Raw genomic sequence first — 21,932 nt, 5'->3', positions numbered from 1 at the left:
CATTTAAACATTCTCTCTCTCCTGATAATAACTTTTTGCTTTCCTTGACGTTGGACGTGCTACTACTAGTTTATTCGTTTAATTATAGATTCACTAGGATAAATACAATAAAATTTATCTCCCACCGAATAGAATATTTACTAAGACATCACAATGTAACTATAGATACGTTACTTGTGTGTGTGTGTGTGTGCGTGTGTGCCTGCTCTGTCTTCTCCATCCCCAGTGAGTCGTGGTGGATGGCTGCTTATACTGACCCAGGATTCTCTGGAGGTTTCTTCCTGTTAAAGGGGAGTTTTCCTCTCCAATGTCACTACATGCTTGCTTAGTATGAGGATTGCTGTATAGTCACTGACACTAGTCAGTGACTCGATGCAATTTGCTGGGTTCCTTATATAGGAAACATTATTTCTGATTGGCTTAATGAACTGACCTGAATTGGAATGTTTATTATGCGAAGTGCCTTGAGTCGACTCTTGTCGTGATTTGGCGCTATATACATAAAATTGAATTGAAAGGTAAAAGGCTTGTTGTGTAGAAACAATCTGTGCTGACTGAAATCCGAACTAGTTAGGAACGGGGAAGCCTGAACATTATGGGTCAGCAACAAACCATGGATTTCCTAAAGCTTGTTTGACATGCTCCTGAAGTTGGGCTGAGGTTAGTGTGTACCTTCATAGACAGCAGGCGGGTGAGGTAGATCTCAGGAATTGCCTTGGCCCGCTCCCTTTCCCTCAGGCTGCCTCTACGATGTTTGGGCAGCTCGGGCTCCTCGCTGGCCTTCACCAGATGCCACAGCTTCACTCCACCTTCATCTGCATCCTCCAGCATTGGAGTCTCTGTACACACAGTGTGCTTACTGGAATTACTCAGGTTCAATGTCCAGCAGCACATCCCACTTTAAAGGGGAACTAGGCAGTTTTGGCTTGCTTTTAGAGCCCCCTAGAGCCCATTTGTAGAACCGAAAGCAAAACTTGTCTCATTGCTGTGCGTTCGTCTTTCTCCCGGCCTTCTTTAGTGTCTACAGAAGTAATTCATCACAAAATTAAACAAATCAGCTGTGTTCATGATCTAAAACATGCAGGAAACATGCTGGAAGCAGACAGGAGCGACAGGTATGTCAGCTCCAGTTTTTCCAATAGACCGGACCGGCAACTCTGAAGTTGCAAATGCTGTATTCTGGCCACAGGGGGCGATACGGGGCTGGGTGGCCTTTCATTAACTCTGTAAAAGGTCATTTTAGCACATACTGGCTCCAAAAATGATTTAAAAATATGAAAAAAGTATCCCTTTAACACTGTGGAACAGAAAAATGTCATTATTTAAAAGGAACTCACTTTCTCCAGGCAAAAAATCATGGCTGTCGTAATGAATGTTCTTGGTATGACGAGGAACCAGAGCAACTGTTGCACCATCTGGGACCTGACAAGCCAAAAACATGTATGACCATCATGGATTTTGCTCTCAGACATGGTTGTCTTAAGCCTTTCTCACCTTGTAATGCTGCAGCGTGTTGAGGCGTTTCCAGTTCCCTTGAAGGACAGACGTCAAATCCTCATCTGACAGGATGAGGTGACCAGCAACTCCAGACCTCCACTCTAAATTCAAAGCAACAGCATGTGGGGAATTAGTCATCATTACAAGAGGATTCAGGATTTGTATGCTAGTTTCAGCGATTTGAATGTGAAGCCTGCAGCTATTGGTAGCCAATTGAGCTCAGTGAACAGAGGGGTGACATATGCTCTTTTAGGCTGATTGAAGACCAGACACACCGCTGCATTCTGGAACATTTAAAGAGGTCTCACTGTACAGGCAGGAAGACCAGTTATAAGGGCATCACAGTAGTCAAGGCATGAGATGACAGTAGAATGCACCAGGAGCTGGGTGGCATATTGTGTTAGGTCTGATCTTTTGTATGTTATAATGTGCAAAATGGTATGAACGACCAACAGAGGCGATGTGATCTTTAAAGGTCAGCTGATCATCATTCGCAATACCCACATTTTGAATTGTCTTTAAAGAAGTCACATATAGACAATCATTTTGGATTGAGATATTGTGCCGTATGGATGGTTTCGCAGAGATGAAAAGTAATTCATTTTTAGAGAAGTTGAGTTGGAGATGGTGGGATTTCATCCATCTTGATAGACAGTCCGAGATTGGTGTGAAGACTGTGTGGTTATCTGGCGGGAATGACAGATAGAGCTGGGTGTTGTGGGCATAGCAGTATTAGGAGAAGCCATGCAATCGAATGATCTCACCCAGTGAGGTGGTGTATATGGCAAAGAGAAGAGGTCCTAATACAGAGCCCTGGGGGACTCCTGTGGCAAGATGGTACACAGCAGAAGATTGTCTGAGTCAAGATAACCTGAATGACCGTCCTGTCAGGTACGATTTAAACATGGAGGGTGCTTTCCCTGTTATAGCCATGCTAGAGTGTGGACAAAAGGAAGTCCATGGTTGACAGAGTCAAATACAGCCGATAGATCAAGCAGGATAAGTACTGAGAATTTGGCAGTTGCTCTAGCTTCAATTAAGGTTTCAGTCACTGCTAGTGGAGCAGTTTCAGTGGGGAGGCCATTTTTGAACCCAGACTGGTATGGGTCAAGCAGACAGTTTGGTGAGAGGTGTCCTGTGATCTGCTTGAAGGCCACCCTATCCATGATTTAGACATAAACGGGAGGAGGGAGATAGGTCGGTAGTTCTACACATGATTTGGAGGAAAGGAAGGTTTAACCTGATCATGCTTGAGAGAGGTGGGAAATGTAACAGATGTTAGTAATGCATTAACCACATGTGTGACTGCTGCAGCTACTGTAGGAGCAATTTTTGGAGCAGCTTAGTCAGAATGGGGGTTGAGTGGGCACGTAGTAGAGCAGCTACACGTGAGAAGTTAGGACACATCTTCATCTGTGTGCAGACGAAGCGGTACAAGTGATAATGGTGCTGGTATTCATAATTGTATCCTTCTCAGCAGCAGCACTGCAGGTGCTCTCCATGTCTAAAATGTGTGTAAGCCAGGTCTTAGTCAACAAAGTTGTGCAAATTTTTCCGCTAAGTTTTCCTTTATAAATCCCAAAGTTTGTGAGGAAAGTTGCTTACGCAGTTTTCCGACCCCGTTTTGTGCGTAAGCAAGCTTGATAAATGAGACCCCTGAACAGTATTGAAATGTTTACTGTGTGAAGTGCCTTGAGACAACTCTTGTTCTGACTTGACGCTTTATAAATAAAGTTGAATTGAATTGAACACATTGTTTGCACAAAGCAGAGACCAAATCCCTGGACCTAATTACTGCCAGCAATGCAGACAAAGCTTTGACACTGAATGGGGCCTGCCAGGTCTTACTATTATCCTCCACCTCTCTCAGAATCATCTCACCACCAGATAGCTCTGCCCCTTTTTCACCCGAGTGTCCAAAATATAAACACAACAAAGTGGATGGTCAAGCTATGGCCCAAGGGTTCATGGTACAAAGAGCACACATGGACTCCACATGTTTTTTTTTATGGACAATTCAGATTGGGGGGAGTTTTACTGAAAGGAATGCTCTCCAGCACCCCCTCCAAGGGTGGATAGCAGCACCTGCTGTTTGGTGCATACGTATAAATAACAGCCAGAACCCGTTCCCTCTACACATAGGTGCTGGAAGGCCTTTCATTCGCCAGAATAATTTTTGCTGGCTTAAACTGAGTAAAGTTATTGGATATCAGTCATGGCACTATGTTCATGACCACGGTCCTCATGATGAAGAATAGAAGATTTCTCTGAAGTTGAACCTATCATGAACCTGGATGTGAAGAAACAGCGAAGAATTTTGTTTTTTGGAGCCGAAAAAAATGGGCCAAAACTGTTAGAATCTAGAAATTATTTTAACTTTGGCAACTAAACATTTCCATTTGATGACAGAGTGATGTCTTTTAGAGCTGGAGTATACATGCTTTGAATTACGTGTATGTTTGTTTATCACGGCTGCATCACCCCCAAGCCGGTTGAGCCCAGAACCCAGCGACCCGGGACCCAGGGGGGACCAGCCCCGCCAGGGACACAACAGAGCCAAGGGACTCAGATCCCACCAGGCAGCCACTGGGATTGATCAGACAGACGCCAAAAATCTTAAACCCCCTGACCCTGGAGCCGTGAACACTCAGGCAGACCAAGGCATCACGCTCCACACCAAATGCGGCAGGGGGAGGGCAGGCGAAGATGTGTAGTAGCAAAAAAAGATCCAGGAGAGGGGAGGAGTCCAAGACCCCACCTGACATAAACAGCCATACACAGACAAAGTCACACACTCCCTCCCTCATGCTCACACACACACACAACCTAAGACTTACAAAAATGAACACTAGACACCCACTCATGCTCTCCATACACAGCCCATTCACTCTGGCCCCGGTACTGCTGCACATGGGGTACAAACATCACCGGTTCCCAGAGTTAGCCCCTTTCTGCTGGGGTGCTGATGAGCAGGCTTCCTTGCCCAACGCTGAGCGGTGTCCAGCTCAGATGCTCAGATGGGAATCTTTTGAGTGATTTAGTTACATCTGCGATTTGCGTAGAATAAAATGTCAGTTCGTCTGCATGCGTCGGGGTAATTCTTTCTATTCTTTCTCCGTTAAAATAAACGGCCAAATACGGGAACTGTCCGGTCAACACAAGCCCTGCTTTTTACTGTTCTGTTTTCTTGTGAAAATTGTTACAAATTTAACTTGATTACCACCAGAGCCAGGCGCACTGCGCCGTTATCTCCGTCACTGTAAATGAGGGAAAAACAAAATGATCGGATCCTTTTCTGACCTTCCCCACCTACAAAGTTTAATTACAACAATCAAACGTGACAGAGCCTGGATTTGTATTCTGAACAGTCTAAACATGTTTTAAAAAGAAACGTACGACAAAAGTGGCACCTGCTCAGTAAAACCACCAACAGGGTGAAAAATATCAAAACATTGTAGGCAGAGACGGGCTACAACTTCTGGATCCATTTTATATAAATCGTTTTATTGATTATCGTCTTATGAAAGATAACTTTGACGTAGACGAGCGACCGGTACCGGCTGCTGTCACCTGTTGTGAGCAGCGCACTGCTGTCTGAGGGTAGGCCCCGCCCACAACGCCGCGGCTGCTGCGGCTCCCAGTGTTTTCTTTACTGTGGGAAACGGGTAATAATGGCTCTTTGATGGGAACAGGTTGCCGACCCCTGGCCTATGTCTATGCAGGACAATAAAGTTTTGAGGTTTTATAATTACTTCTGGGGGCAGAGTTGCAATGACATGCGCACTGCGTTGCCCTAGAAGCAATTGGACAGGGACACAGGGCCAACAGTACCAGTAATCAAAGATGTACCCGTTACATTTAAATCGGATGTCTGGGCTAATTTCGGTTTTGGGATCCTGGATGTGAAAGAATCACTTAACACAGTATTTGTTTACTATTTTTAAGTTCAGTAATATTCTATCTTAAAGCTGCTCTATACCAAAAACATTATTTCTTATATTATTTAAGTAATTATAGGCAGCTCACTTTAAACATTATTGCTCACTATAGTGAATAGATGAATGTTCTGTTTTTTTGGAATTTTGAAATAAAAAAGAAAATGAAAACTATTCTACTGCTTTTATGAAGTAATGAAAATTTTTGTGTGAAGAATCGTGATGCATTTCAGACTCAAATCGAATCGTTAGGCAGATAATCGGAATCGGATCGAATCGTGAGGCAGGTAGAGATGCACACCACTAATTCTTACCTAAATCCAGTGAGTTACCATGGGGCCGGTGAGAGAAAGAGGTGCCTTTGTACACCTGATCCAAGAGTTTTTCTTTCACCTGAGTGATGGTATCACAGTCCAATACTTTGATGGGCAGCAGCTGAGTCTCGTTCACTCCTCCACTCTGCACCAACACATTCAACGTCTTCAGAAGAACAACCAGGAGAGAGGAAAGGTACAGACGAATAAATATTAGTTCAAAAATAAACCCAAAGTTTCTATGGTCACTGGCATCTTCTGGCAAGCAGTTTTACTAAAGTTGGAGATCTTCTCACCAGGGTCTTGTACTCCACATCCTCTCGCAGCAGACGGTTGTCATTGAGAGTGTATTTGGCCTTCCCTGTTACAGCATCTACCGGTCCTTTGTCAACCTGGTGTTTAATGGCCCTGAACAACATGTATAGAGACTCGCCAGCTGAGTCCTGTAGGCACACACACACACACACACACACACACAGCCAAAGAGATCACACCCATATGTGTATTTAGCATTCTTAATCGGTTTACATCTTTAAATAAAACCAAACACACCACCAGCTCCTCTGCATGTAAAAAGCGGCGGCTCCACTCCAAGTCTCTGTCTTCTGTCACCTGTCTGAACTATCTCGAAGGCTGAGCCCTGCCATCCTACAGAGGAAAGTCATTCCAGCTGCTTGAATTCATGATCTTGATCTTTTGGTTACCCAAAGCTCATTACCATAGGTGGAGTTAGGAACAAAGATCAACCAGTGGATGGAGAGCTTTGGCTTCTGGCTAGCTCCCTCCACCCCTACTCTAACCCACTTCACTGCATGAACCATACCTTCAGGATCCCTGCACATGCCGCTAGTAACTGTTTCATCAGTGACTTGAGCTAACTGGATGGATATTTCTGAGGGCGTTTTCTGTCACCCGATGGTCCTCTAGACTTTCTGAGTGTTTGTCTCTGGCTGCTGTTTCACTCATGTTCATCTGAATCCTTGTTTCTGATTTTATTTGATCTATTAATCCTTCATGAAAAGAAGAACATCCTAAATCATAAAGAACAAGCCTTTTAATATATGAAATAATCCATCTTCAACTATATCAATGGGCCTTTTCTATGTACTAGTCTGGACTAAAGCATGAATAGAGTAGAGAAGAGAACACAGTCCAATCAGTGGGGACACTTTGATTCACATAGGGGCTGGGTGATCTTTCATTACCCTGTAAAGCAGGGTTATTCAAGTCTGGGCCTCGAGGGCTGGTACCCAGCATGTTTTAGTGGTTTCTCTCTCTCTCTCTCTCTCTCTCTCTCTCTCTCTCTCTCTCTCTCTCTCTCTCTCTCTCTCTCTCTCTCTCTCTCTCTCTCTCTCTCTCTCTCTCTCTCTCTCTCTCTCTCTCTCTCTCTCTCTCTCTCTCTCTCTCTCTCTCTCTCTCTCTCTCTCTCTCTCTCTCTCTCTCTCTCTCTCTCTCTCTCTCTCTCTCTCTCTCTCTCTCTCTCTCTCTCTCTCTCTCTCTCTCTCTCTCTCTCTCTCTCTCTCTCTCTCTCTCTCTCTCTCTCTCTCTCTCTCTCTCTCTCTCTCTCTCTCTCTCTCTCTCTCTCTCTCTCCTGTGTCTCAGTCGCTTCACACGCTCCCAGCAGACACAGTCAGCAGCAGATCACAGAGACGTACCATCGTTATCTGAGCTCAGCCACCGGTTGGAATATTCAGTAAAGCTGGATGCGTGCTTTTGTTTCCCATGTCGTAAATCGAGAAAAGCAGATACTACATAAAAACTATTGGAGAAGTAGTTCAGTTCCTAGCACTAAATGAACTCGTGTGGAAAGCTCCAGTGGTGATGATTTCTCTGCAGGACTGTTCTTAAAAACGGTCGACTACACACTGGCCAAAGACTCCAAATTTAATGAAATAAACAAACATCCCAGAAAGTGCAAAATACACATCTCACAACATACAAAACAAATGACTGCAACACTGGCAAACATGGTATTAAAAAGATCAAAAATAATTATGACAAAGCAATGATGCTGGTTTTTAAAAGTGATGGAAGTAGGGACAGATGAGGAGAATCAGTCAGTCATGGTTAGATTTGTCTGTAACGGCATTCCAGAGGAACGCCTGATCGGTCTGCTTGACCTGTCAGTTAGATGCTGAATTTATTACCACCCAAACCCTTGAGCATCTCTCTGACTCAGGCTATGGTGCAGCTGAAATGATCAGTCAGTGCTGTGATGGAGCTTCTGTCATGAGTGGGTCAGGGGTGGGGTTCAGGCCTTACTGCAGAAGAAGGAGGGAAGGATGTTCCCTACATCCACCAGCTGCACTTGGCAGTGGTCCATGCAATGCAGGCAGAGCCATGTGCAAAGATCTCTTCTGATCTTTCAGGATCGCTACATTCATTCTTCCATCATCATTCAGTTTCACAGAACTATGACGTTCCCTTAGATTAAAGACATAAAAAAGATAAAACCTTAAAAAATTAAAAGACCGACCGACCGCAGCTTGGTGTGTGTGTGTGTGTGTGTGTGTGTGTGTGTGTGGAGGGGAAATTACTACTGCTTTTGGGGGAAATTAAAAGGTTAAATGAAAGCTTGTTGGGCTGACGGTCACAGGTAAATCTATTTGTAGGGGTTGACGCACTGACCCGTAGAAAAGCATAAAGGCAGATGGACATCCAGTTGGTCAGCAGCTTCTCCACCACAGTTTCTGTTCTGTAAAGAGACATATGATAGACAGGCTGCAGACCGCCTTTGCAAAGGCTAAAATGAAAAAATACCTTGAATTGTGTCCCTTTTTTTACCTCCGCAGCATCAGTTTGGGGTTCTTGGCCACATACTGCTCAACCAGGTCATTCAGCAGAGTCTTGAGGATGTCTGTGAAATACTCCAGTTTACCATGAAGCGCCACTGTCAGCAGGGAGGCCACGTAGGCTCGATCTCTGGGTGAGAACGTCCGCTGGCTCTCCAAAGTGTGAATGAACTGTTAAAAATAAAAAGATAAAGCTGAAGATTGTTCCAGGTTTTGTTTTTGAGTGGATGCCAGTTGCCTGATGACTACCTTTGTAAGGAAGAGTTTACTGTTCAGTAAGTTGGACAGCTGCACTAGGCCCTGTTCCACGGTCTGACGCCGACATTCCTGAACATCTAGATCTCGCCTAAGTGGAGACTCCCGGTGGCCAGGAAAGAAAATACGCTCCGCGTACATCCTGTAGTCGAGGAAGGGGATGCCTGAGCCCACCAGGTCACTGGACATATCCATCATTTCTGTCATCAGGTCTGGAAGAAAGGTCAAAAGTCAGAAGCTGATGACAGCTCTCGCATCACTTTCTTCTCATTTAAATTTGGTTCCATGTGTGAGCTGAGAGGCCTGTAAGCAGCTTAGAAAGCTACTCAGGTACAGCTGTGTGGGGCAGGAGGAAGGGCTGTACAGTGACGCATTTATAGAAGACCTTCTCAAACAGCAGTCTAGTAGACTGGACAAAATCAGAATGTTCCTTTTGGCTCTGAACAAACACAAAGACAATGAAATCCACAACATACAAATGATTTTGGTACATTCTGTAACACAAGCGTACTCTCGTGTTTAATGAACAGTACACATCTCATAGTATTTTTAATGAGTCAGTAAAGTAAAGATGGCAGAATGAGGGCAAAACACACAAGCAGGTCATGGTCTGTGTGAAAACGTGTTCTGTGTCACCTCCTCTGAGAGTGCACAGAATCTCTGCTTGGACTTCCTGGGTTCATGTAGCAGGCCCTCTGATCTTCAGCAGACCAGGTTGTATTAAAACAGAACAGAATGTGACACACATGCATCAAACTGCCCTCAGGGTGCAGGTACAGAGCTACACGGGGCAGGGCAACAAGGGAGACATGTGTGAGGTGTATTATGTATGGTAGGAGGGGTAACTGTTGTGCAGTCCTGTGTTGCTGTGTCCGCTGGGCAATGGGACGAATGATTGGACCATGAACGATGAGGTAATTTATTTGATTGGCTGTTAGTAAGTTTGCTAACGACTCATGCAGGTGCACAGATATTTTACATGCACACAGATCATCGTGGAGGTAAGCATCAAGAAAAGATTTCTATCATCGTATCTGAGCATCATCTGACTCTCTGCTTGCATCTCGCTGCTGTCATTAGGGCTGCAACAAACGATTATTTGGATAATCGATGAATCGGATGGGGTCTCGACACGATTAATTGATTAATCGGATTACATAGGGACATTTTTAAAAACTGCTAGGGAAACGTTATTTTTCTCCTTCCTTCACTTTATTAAACACAACATTATTAGAAAACAGTTCAATAGCAGAAAAACAACATGCCATCACCTAAATTGTCTTATAAGGTGTATAGAGAGAGACCCTAAGCTACACCTATCTGTGACCTAAAATGCTTGGTCCAAGTTAAACAGCTTAAAGAGCAAGTCACCCCCTACCAGAGTCTAAATCCACTCCCACTTCATGTTTGAAAAATGCAACAAATGCTGTTGCCTGGCAGGCCGAGAGGGCGGAGCTGCTAACAAATACACACACACTCAGGCTCACGACAGCATTGTGACATCATAATGTACCAGTTTACATCATAGCATACTTCTTAGCCAATATCGGTGGCAGATTTAAATTAAAATACAGTGCAGAGTGTTTACCTGACAACGGCACAGCACTGCCAGTTTTAGGCAGAATATTTAAATTTTAACTAAGATGCACTGAAGTGCCAAATTATTGACGACACATGTCTGCAGCACGATTAGACACTCGTTTATTTAGTTTATCAGGAAAAAAAAGTTTATTTGGGGGTGACTTGCTCTTTAAGGGCAATTCTCATCTGTTTTGTTTGATCTCATCTGTAGACATTTATTATAACTGGGGATGTCAAACAACAAATTTTTAAATGTAATTAAACATAGGCTGTGAATTAATCAAAATTAATCACTATTTCCAAAAATGACTGAAAAAATACCAAATAAAACAAAAATAAATGAATGCCATCCTCCTTGTGATGATGCCCTGGGCAACTGCCATAAAGTCACATCAAGAAATGCTGCTGATCATTCCAATGATCCCAAATAGACTCACATTAGGCCACATGAAAGCAACTGAACCCAAAAATATATTAACCAGTATATAACTGCACTTACACACAACACGCCTGCAGCAACAGTTAGGACTCCTCCCTCCCTTTTAAAAGTGTTTTCGCTTCTGAGGACATTGTGGTTGTAAAGCCACGTGCTAGTAGTCTGGCCCCGGTGTGATCAACCAGTTTCTGCGGAAATGTGACGGCGGAACCGGTTCGCAGCAGCGCGAGTACCCCCCCCGTTTATCTAATGAGCGTTGCGCTTACGATTTTATAGACTTTTTTACGAGCTTAGGGCATGTCTAGCCTGTGTAATAATCCGGGGCTTGGGTGAATCACTTTTGAAAAGTTTTTAACTTACCCGGACACAGGGCTCTCTCCTTCCTCGCTGATGGTTCCGACATGCTTGCGTTTAAAATGCTGCATCATCACTGTAGTACTCCCGTGCCATGCTAAGTCTGACCTCCAAACGTTGCAGGTAACGAATGTCGTCGCTTGATTTAACTGAAAATGCTCCTAAACTTTAGAAGTTTTTACTTTTTTGGGTCTCGCTGCTTCTGCCATGTTCCTCTTTCCAACACCTGCCGGCTCTGCGGTCTGCGCGCAACGGCAGGCGGGAGGGGAGGGGGCTTTTGGAAGAGTTGTGCAACACAACGAATCGATGACGCAATTCGTTGCCAACGCTTTTAGTAATCGATTTTCATCGAATTTATCGATTCGTTGTTGCAGCCCTAGCTGTCAGTATGCCCAAGCGGCACGCTGAAGGTGAGCTCGGAGCGGCAGCGGGCCAACCCTTCTACCTTTCAGAGAGTCTGCTAGACTTTTGGCTATTTCATCTTGTTACGTCGTCGGTGTGAGGGTCTTGACGTCGCTTGGGGGGGGGGGTACGGATCCATGAACAACTCAAGCCCTGATTGGAGAGAGATTCGGTGAGATGAGTTTGTTGTTCTTTGTCTTTGTGGTACAGAGAGAAAATCCTAGGTGACCAGAGAATAAAGTGGTGTTGTCCGGCGTGAATAGGACGGTTTAGACGGGTTCTTTTGAATGCTGTCTTTATTGGCTTGGTTTTCTGCATTTTAGCCAAAATTAGAAATGCAACTCTGGTGTAAGAAATATATGGTGTTGTCCGCCATAAATAGGATGGTTTTAACAGATTCTCTGAACGCTGTCTGTATTTGGCTTGGGTTTTGAGCATTTTAGCCAGAGAATTACAAACGAGCTCTAGTTATTCTGTTGTTTGCTGTCTTAGATGTTGTCTGCTTTTATTGTTGTTTGGATAAATGAGTGTATGGATTGCTTTGTACGTGTGGTATCTAGGAAGCACAGAGCGGTGGAGAGGAAAAGGGTTGAAAATGTGAAACAGAGGAGGCAAAGCCTGCCTAAAGAATCAAAACAGCCGCAGCGGTGCTCTGTTGAGCCACCAAGGTCAATTAAGGCCTGAGGCTACTTAACTAGAACATAATGCTAAAAAGTTAACTCCTTGTTGCAAAATGGTCACTACAGTGGACAGTTTCTCAAAACTGTGATTTACTTATTTGTTTTTGCTATTAAGCACAGCTGTTGAGTACTTTATTGCATTGAGACCCTCCGTGTGGACTTTGGTAAGTCCAGTCAACACGTTCCATGTTCAGAATGCACGCTGTCCACAGAGGTGGACATGTAGTAAAATTATATGCAAATTATGAAATTTGTTTCATTCACACCTAAAGATAAATGAAAGACATTGTTAAATAATCCTGGTTGAAGATTTTATAATTCATGTGTAGCGACATGAATGGCCTCATTTGTGACCCAAAGCTCACACTTCCTCTGCTGGGTCAAGCTGTCCTGGCTGTACTTCTATCTACAGATTATCCATCACAGGAGACACAAAGTCTGCTGTAAACCATCTTTAATCTGACTGCTGTTCCATCCGCAAGATGAAGGACACTTCAAGATTTAAAAGAATAATTTTTAATAAAATCTTTTCACCGTCTTATTACAATGTTCATAAATAATCAAAGGTTCATAATAAATGTATTTAATTACTGAAATGAATTATTATTCTTTGGTTGATAATAATTGTTGTTTATGATAATCGGTAATGTTTAACAGTGTAAAGAAGGTCATGTGCACTTATACACACCATGCAGGACACAGTAAATCAGGTTAAGCTTACTGCACTCACATGTCTTTGCTTCATAACACCAAAGCTTTCTGTCTCTGAGAGGCCGTGTCCTGAGGTTTGTTAAAACCTAAACTCCTCAGTTCAAATTCAGTTCTTGAGCTCACCAAAATCTCTCCGTGGCACGAGAGTCCAGGGGATCGGATCGGCCGCTCGAAACCTCTACTAAGCTTTTCTGTCACGCAGATAGAATTGCTTCAACAACAAATGCCATCTGCAACAAGCTGACGCAAAACTCCTTCAGAGTTATTGATTTTTGAGACGCAACCAGTTTCATCAGTCGTTGTGTCCCGGAGGCATCTCAGGACCGATTTGGTCGCACTACGGTTCTTCTACCCACCTCGTGCTTGGGGGTCATCATCTCTCCTGACATCTCGGATCCAAAAGGGGGTCTCCTAACTGGGTGAGGTAGACACTTCCAACAGATTGTGTCAGGAATGCCTGTTTCATATTACGAAATAATTTAGCTTAGCTGCAAACCAAACTCTTTCACCCAGAACACGAAATCTAAATTTATTTATAAATAGGATTTAGCTGAGGAATGTCATTTAGCTTACTGAGTGATTCGGTTGTTTCGTAGTAAATTTAATTGTTGTGTTTTCCTTTTAACGTGACTGAGTGTAATTATGCCACTTCTCAGGGCCGCATGCCCTGAAAATGAAAATCACACTGTTTCCTTATCTGAACCCAAACAAAGGAGATTGCTGAGCCACGCTGACCTATTCAGACAGGAGGGATCAGGCGTCCTTCTTCGAGTAAAATAATTAGCTGATTCCTCTTGACAATCTGCTGACTATCTGACGCTTGTGCGTCTGTTAAATACCCAAAAAAAACTGATTATGAGAAGAAACAAGATAACGTCAAGCAGAGTATGACCCCTGATAGAAGATGAAGTGACCAGTATTGAAATGTCGAATTTAGGAGTGATGATAAATGTTTTGTTTTTTATTCTGACTCACCTTATCATTGGGACATAAGGGGTAATGTGTGATGTCCTAGACTTTCATGAGTACTGATTAAGTCCTTTTAAATCATCATCTATGAATGATACCAAGATCAATGATACTAAGTATGTTTACTGGATTAGGTCATCACACTTGCAGACAGAGTAAGGCTAAGATAAAGACATAACACATAAGTAACCTTGTCCCACATGTGTTCAGAATCGGAGACTGTGTTCTGAGATGCTTGGCAACTTCTGAGATAACTCCAGGCCTTAAAAAGAGCTTCACTCTCAGTCTCAGCCAGTCAGGCAGACAGAGAGAGAGAGAGAGACAGAGAGAAGCTCAGAACGGCCGCCTGAGCAAGCCTCTTTCACCAGAAGGATTTTGACATGCTGTCAAAACCTTAAGCTTTTGCACCTGCAAGCTGAGGACAACAAGATATTTTTCCTGCAGAACAAAGCTGATTTTGCGACACTCCTTCAGAGCGGTTTTGAGACGCTTGGTTCCATCCAGCCCACCTGTGTTACCTGGAACGATACTGGACCGGCCTGGTCGTACTAGGAGTTAGTCTACGGACTTCTGTACTCGGGGTCTCCAACCCCCTGACATTTCGGATCCACAAGGGCGCCTCCACTCGGGTACGTAGAACACAGTGAGATAGCGTCTGTATGCAGTCTGACAAATAAAAGCTTGTAGCTTACTTGCAAGCCAAATTTCCTCCATCCAGGATTCGGCTTTCTCATGATACGACTCTGAAATACTATATTCACACCTAGTTCCAGACACCCATCTCTTAATTTGCATTCACTCACAGTAAATAATAGTTTAAACCATTTGTCAAGTCTTAAATTGTTTGTAAAATAAATTATTATTTGTTTGCAAACCTGACTGGTTCTTTAATTATAAACGAAGTGATGACAGTCCCTGAATAAACAAAGAGTCTTAGAATCTTCTGCCTAATCATCTTAAAGACCAAGCAGGTGCTATTCTATAATTAATAGATTATCACAGCTATGGGTCACAAGTAATGACAATAAAAATAAATAGCTCTTAAGCAATTTATTTAATCCAATTTACCCTCTTATTGACTTTATTACATATGCATCAAAGAGTCACATGCATGGATGCGTCGCCCTAACTATTGGCGGTTGGAAAACTATACCAATTGCCCAACCCTAGTGTGTATCATGACATTTTGCACTGCTCACACTCTAACCTGTGAATTCTTTCTTGCAGCGGTCTCTCACGTTTGTTTCTAGGTTCTCCAGTTGGATCTGGACCTTCTTGTAGTCTTTGAGAGCCTGTTTACTCTTCCTCCTGATGAGGAGCAAACACACAACAGTCAGTGGGTATACAGAAACAAGGACAGCACAATCAGATTTCCAGTTTATGAAGACATTTCACACTTTTATGAGTGGTGAGGCTACCTGAGGTTTCAGTCTTAAGCTAAACAACAAACGGCTGCAGACTCACTAACCTGTAGATGAGCACAACGATAAGGACAAGCAGAACAACTAGAGAAGCCCCAACCCCGACTCCAATCTGAGCCTCCAGAGGAAAGACAGACAGGCTGAGGTCGTCATACTGAACTTTCCCCAGAGAAAAGTTCAGGTTACCCATTTGTACCTAGAATACACAATCTGTTTTAAACAGCAGCAGCAGGATGTAGCATGCTCACATGGAGCAGTTTGAGAAGTGAAAACATGGTGAACTCACTATGAACTCAGGAAGATAGTCGAAGCCCTCACACTTCCTGCACGTTGGCCCTGGAAGAGGCTGCTGAGGAGGAGGCTCACAGTACAGATGGTTCCTGGTCAGGGTCTTTACAGCACACACCCCCTCCCCTATCAACACCACCACCTCCTCCTTTGTGATGGCCAGGTCCAGGTTGTCTCCCTGAAAAGTCACAGAAAGATTCAACTTCCCTTCACCTCACAAGGCCAGACCGAAAACAAGACCAGGCATAAATCATTTGCCTGTTAATGGTGGTCGGAGGGTCTGGTGTTGCCTGTGTTCGGCAGCTGCTGCCTGTCGCTGTGCCCCAGGGCAGTTTCATTCTGCAACCCTTTCAGTTAGGATAATCGTCGGAGCGCGTGCATGGGGGGGGGGGGGGGGGGGGGGGGGGGGGGGGTTAGGGGGCTTCCTCATCGCAAACTAAGATGGTTGAGTCCATGAATGCCAATTTGACAATGTGGCGTGTAATTGTTACAAGCTCTTCTAATCCGAGCAGGAAATATGAGCGACTCAAAGTGACTGGTCATATGTCAAAAATAAGAAGAGAAAAATGGTTTCTCTATGAACTTGGACTTTATGTTTCTTACCTAAAATCCCATAAAGCAATATCAGCAGCTTGATCCTTGACTGAATGAGTCACTTTGGGGCTGTCACTTTAATGCTGGCTGATGCTGGCCACACCCAACCATTCCTTGACTGGCTGCTATGAGCTGAGGATCTCCAATATCTAGCAGGGGCTAGAAGTAGAGCCTTCTGTGATGGGGGAGGGGTTCTATGCCAATGTCCCTATTTGTGGTGTCACAATAAACAACTATTTGAAACAGATCGTTTTAGGCACAGGGCAACAGGATAACTTAGGTCGTAGTTTAATTCAATTCAAAAATACTTTATTAATCCCAGAGGGAAATTGATTGCTGTAGTAGCTCAGAATAATAATAATAATAATCAAGTCATCAAAGAGTTGTTGTATATTACAATGGCTGTTGGCAGGAAGGATCTCCAGTGGCGGTCAGTGTTGCAGCCAAACTGAAGAAGCCTCTGACTGAAGACACTCTTCCGTTGTCGGACAGTCTTGTGAAGAGAATGCTCAGGGTTGTCCATCATTTTCTTGATTCTCTGGAGAATCCTTCTTTGCATCATCTCCTCCAGTGGTTCCACAGTCGTCCCCAGAACAGAACCAGCCTTTTTTATTAGGCTGTTGAGCCTTTTCAGGTCCCTGCTTCTGATGCTGCTACCCCAACAGACGATGGCTGAAGAGATTACACTCTCAACAACAGACTTGTAGAAGATCTGCAGCATCTTGCTACAGACATTGAAGGACCTAAGCGTCCTCAAGAAGTGCAGTCTGCTGTGCCCCTTCTTGTAAACAACTTCGCTGTTCTTTCTCCAGTCCAGTCTGTTGTCCAGGTGAACTCCAAGGTATTTGTATTCCTCAACCACCTCCACTTCTTCTCCCATGATGGAAACAGTGTTTGACTCCACCCTGTTTCTTCTGAAGTCTAAAATCATCTCCATTGTTTTGTTCACGTTCAAGGTCAGATGATTGTTTCCACACCATGCCACAAAGCGCTCCACCAGCTCTCTGTACTCAGCTTCCTGTCCATCTCTGATACACCCGACAACTGCAGAGTCATCTGAGTATTTCTGTAGATGACAGGTCTCTGATTTGTACTGGAAGTCTGAGGTGTACAGGGTGAAAAGGAATGGTGAGAGTACAGTCCCCTGTGGTGCTCCAGTGTTACTGATCGCCTGGTTTGACGTGCAGTTCTTCAGCCTCACAAACTGTGGTCTGTTTGTCAGGTAGTCTTTAATCCAGGCGATAGTTGAGGCCCCCACCTGTGTCTTCTGGAGTTTCTGGCAAAGTACATCAGGTTGGATTGTGTTAAATGCACTGGAGAAATCAAAGAACATGACCCTGACAGTGCTGTCTGCTTTGTCCAGATGACAGTGGGTTGGTTGAAGCAGCTGGATGATGGCATCTTCAACTCCAACTCCATGGCGATAAGCAAACTGCAGCAGGTCCTGATATGTTCTAGTTTGCTTATTCAGGTGGACCAACAGGAGTCTCCCCAGGACCTTCATGATGTGGGATGTCAGGGCAACCGGTCTGTAGTCATAATGGGTGACTTTGATGATGTCTCATCTAATCTACGACTGCATGTCTTGGACAATTGGATGAAGAGAGGGGTGGCGCTGTCAACTGACCATTACCTGGCAGTGAGTTGTCTTCAATGGTGGAGGAGGATGCCGGTCAGACCTGGCAGGCCTAAATGTATTGTGTGTGTCTGCTGGGAACATCTGGTGGAGTCTCCTCTCAAAGAGAGCTTCCGATCCCACTTTATACAGATCTTCGAACACGTCCTGAGGGAGGCGAGAAACACAGAGTCCGCGTGGGCCATGATTTGTGCTTCCATTGTTGAGGTGGTTGAAAGGAGCTACGATAGCAGGGTTATTATTGCCTGTCGTGGCGACAACTCCTGAACCCTCTGGGGGACACCAGCCGTTGGGGATCAAGCTGAAGAAAGGGTCCTATTGGGTCTTCCTGGTCGCAGAGACAAAAACCTGTGCATGGGAGGAGGTTGGTGAGACCATGGAGCAAGATTTTCGTACTCTGGTCCACCATCAGGCACCATAGAAGGAGAAAGCAGTGCACTACCAACACCGTTTACAATGGGGACGGTGTGCTGCTGATCAATGGATCAGTGGGCAGAGCACTTTGAAGAATCCCACCGATACATCTTACAGCGAGGAAGTAGAGTATGGGAACTTTGGGTTGAGCTCTGGAGACAAGGTCATTGAGGTGGTCAAAAAGCTCCTCTGTGGCAAGGCCCCAGGGGTGGATGAGGTCTGCCCAGAGTTCCTTAAGACTCTGTATATTGTGGGGCTGTATTGGCTGACGTGACTCTACAACATTGGATTGGCAGACTGGGCTGATGGTCTATTTAAAATGGAGAACCGCAAGGTGTGTTCCATCTACAGGGGGTCACACTCCTGAGTCAGAGGACCAGGGGTGATTGTGCCTTCTCGGTCGTGGCACCTACTCTCTGGAATGGGCTGCTGCTCATTATTGGACAGTCACCATCACCGCAGGTTTTTAAAAGTTGTTTGAAGACACATTTTTATCGTTTGGCTTTTATATGATGGGTTTACATCTTAATTGCTTGTGTTATGACCTTTTTTATCTATTTCTTTTAACATTGTTTTATTATTGCGTAACTATCTTATGAGATAGCTATGTCATAATTATGTGATAGTTAAGTCATATTATGAGATAATAACTCATAGTTATGAGATACTAAGTCATAATTATGAGATAGTTAAGTCGTATTAAGAGATAATAACTCATAGTTATGAGATACTAAGTCATAATTATGAGGTAGTTAAGTCGTATTAAGAGATAATAACTCATAGTTTTCTATAATTCTAGAGTGAGATTAATAACATCTCTAAAAATGAACCTACGTCTTTCATCACTGATCCCATCCAGCAGGAGCCTGTGGTCCGGAAGAAGCAGCTTCAGCAGTCTCTTCCCCCCCAGACCTCAACCTCTGATGCCAGAGTACGTCGACACTCTGCTGGACCTCCTGCCCTGGCTCAGGAGGTGAACTCCTCCACGGCAAACCCTCCACCTCAAACCCCACAGTTCCCGACACCACAGGAACCCAAACCCAGATTCCTCCACTACTCCATGGGAACACAAATCAGGAGTCCTCTACACCCGTCCACTGTTTCCACCGACCACTTTGCTGGCAGGTGATTCAATAATCAGGAATGTCCGCTTTTTGAACATCATAACGAGATGTTTTCCATCAGCCACCATACCTGCTCTCCTGGATAAACTTCCTGGTCTGCTGTACTCCATCCCAGCTTCAGTTTAAAGAGTGATCATTCATGTGGGATCAAACGATGTTACACGCCGGGAGTCCATCATCACTCAACAGCATATTAACCATCTAACATTCTGAAGAGGAGCAGAATGTCTGTTTTCATCTCTGGCCTGATCCCCACAGTTTCTCGTGGATATGGACTTTTAAGCCGTCTGCTCTCTCTCCACTCCTGGCTTCAGTCTGCTTGCAGGTCCCACAGTTTTGGCTTCATCAATAATTTTAACCTATTTTGGAACCGTTTCTCCTTTTTCAGGTGAGATGGTATTCACCCTAACCAACATGGCTCTAGCATGCTAACCGCTAACATCCGGTATGCTGTGCAGTCCCGTAGATATATATCTATGGTGGATTCCCTTCCACAGACATAACAGTTTACATCCCAGAGATCTTCACCTTCTTCAGCCATTGCTCAAACCTCCACTACAAATAACATCACCCCCCACAGTCCTCCCACAATGCAACTGTCTTATATGTGTCTTCCAAAGGTCACAATTCCCAAAATGCTGTCTTCTGCTGACGAACCCAAAAGTTTCTCTATTCCAGTTCATTTATCAACCAGCAAAGACATAAACTGTAGTCATGGCCGGAGAACCCAGAACACCAGATGTTTACGACCCGTCCCTCTCCAACAGGTTAAGAAGACAAATGTTCTCCTGTGTACACTTCAATGAAATATGTCCACCAAATGTCTCTGTGTTTACCACACCACGCCTGTCACGTTGTGGTGGAGGTCTTGCTGTGGTCTTTAATGACAAACATGTCTGTTATCTGGTAAAAATGGCCCTTTTACTACTTTGGAATATCAGGTTACAAAAGTAGGGATACAAAATGCATTTCACTGTATTTCAACCTCCTAGGGCCCGGTGTCCACAAGAGTGGACATTGGGCCTCTTACACTTTAAAATGTTATTCTCTTCTACTTAGACCTTTTTATTATTAATAGACACTTTATATGACTTTAACTGTCCACAATTTAAATGTCCACAGAAATATTCTACGTTAATGCACATGTGCAATCATCCACTGGGCTGGTCCAAGGCACCCCACAAGGGATCAGCATGAGATGGATTTGGACAGACTCATCTGTGGGTTGCCCTTAAATAAATATAATAGGGGCCTACATGGGAAAACATATATGGGCCCCATTCATGCAACCATACACAAGATCCTTGTGGATGAACTTTGAGGTAAGTGTGGGGTTTCGTTGCCCACGCTAGCTCAGACACAGCCCACAAAAGCCCATGGTGGGCCCAAACGGGCATGTTTGCTGGGAGATTGCCAAGTGGCCAGTGAAACACACAGCATCAGTTTGTAAATCGGAGACAAGACCGAATGATGAGACTAAATCCAAAGAATGAGAACCGTCATGGATGGGTTCATGAACAAACCAAAGATGTCTAAAAGATCCAAAAAGACTTTCACAAAGGGCTTTGTAGGAGAACAGAGCTAAACGCTGAAGTCACCTAAAATGATCCCTGGATCATACGATCACTACCGGCACACAGAACAGGCTGATTCAAATCGAGTTCAAACGCTGACAGCTCAAAGCTCCTAGGGAGACCTAATCTGTGGAGAAGTTAACAGCGGAGAGAAGGTCAAAAAATAGACAACCCCCCCCACCAACATCACCCCCCTGACCTGTTGATCTAAGAGTGTTCACTATGGAGCAGTCAGCAGGACAACATTCAGAAATGATGGCTTACTCACCAGGGATGACCCAAGTCTCAGTCAGGCAGAACAAATCTAGTGAGCAATCCATGAAATGATCCTTCAGAAAACAGATTGATTGATGTGGAGGTTGAGGAGGCCCGCCGACGTGAAAGTGCTCACCACCTCAGGAACGCAGAGTTTGCAGGACACAGTCCACTGCATTGGAAACCTCTATACCTGTGACCGCTGGTGGCACCACAGCGGCGGATTGGGGAGCCGTGAGGTAAACGAGACAAAGAAGGAAAGCTGATGGAGAGCTCTGAGCTTTACGAGGCGACCTGCCCGCTTTCCCCTTCAACGGTGCCTCTTGTGCAGCCATGCTGGATACAGGGCCGTGAGCAGGAACGCCAGAGCCAGCACATACAGTGGGGAGAAGGGACTTCAGCATTCGCTGCTTTGGAGCTTTAGAAAACCAGCTTTTTGGATCATATCCAGGAGGGAAAGTCAACCGTAAGATAAGAGGTTAGTAGAGGTAATCGGATCCGGAGCAGGAAAAGGACCGACAGCGGATGAAATAACATGTCGAACTCACTGGTGCCATCTTTGATTCTGATGTCAACATTGCTTCTTACCAGAGCCATTAGTTTACTTCACCATTCTGGTGAGACTTCACAGTGCTTGGTACAGAGGTGTGCTCATCCTCAGGAAACCTCCTGAAACGGATGTACAGACAGGGACCACTCT

At 44.5% G+C, this 21,932-nt stretch overlaps 1 protein-coding gene across 3 annotated transcripts in view; it reads right to left on the bottom strand.

Annotated features, from left to right (window-relative positions):
• LOC107397087 (plexin-B1) overlaps positions 1-21,932 on the bottom strand; it is a 215,833-nt gene that overhangs the window by 28,932 nt on the left and 164,969 nt on the right. For all 3 annotated transcript variants that reach the window (XR_011520067.1, XM_070549100.1, XM_070549101.1), the window contains 11 exons: positions 15,634-15,813; positions 15,395-15,543; positions 15,134-15,234; positions 8,788-9,005; positions 8,531-8,709; positions 8,375-8,441; positions 6,043-6,189; positions 5,747-5,912; positions 1,495-1,598; positions 1,338-1,422; positions 673-839 (listed from right to left, as the gene is read on the bottom strand). Coding sequence is in view for 2 of the 3 variants with exons in the window: in XM_070549100.1 (XP_070405201.1) it covers positions 673-839; positions 1,338-1,422; positions 1,495-1,598; positions 5,747-5,912; positions 6,043-6,189; positions 8,375-8,441; positions 8,531-8,709; positions 8,788-9,005; positions 15,134-15,234; positions 15,395-15,543; positions 15,634-15,813 (1,563 nt within the window). In the remaining variant the exon portion in view is untranslated. The remainder of the gene's footprint in view (positions 1-672; positions 840-1,337; positions 1,423-1,494; positions 1,599-5,746; positions 5,913-6,042; positions 6,190-8,374; positions 8,442-8,530; positions 8,710-8,787; positions 9,006-15,133; positions 15,235-15,394; positions 15,544-15,633; positions 15,814-21,932) is intronic.

This window comes from Nothobranchius furzeri, chromosome 3 (assembly GCF_043380555.1).
Source record: "Nothobranchius furzeri strain GRZ-AD chromosome 3, NfurGRZ-RIMD1, whole genome shotgun sequence".
NCBI lineage: Eukaryota > Metazoa > Chordata > Actinopteri > Cyprinodontiformes > Nothobranchiidae > Nothobranchius > Nothobranchius furzeri.
Note: the sequence above shows the minus strand (reverse complement) of the source record. Positions and strands in the feature narration are given on the sequence as shown.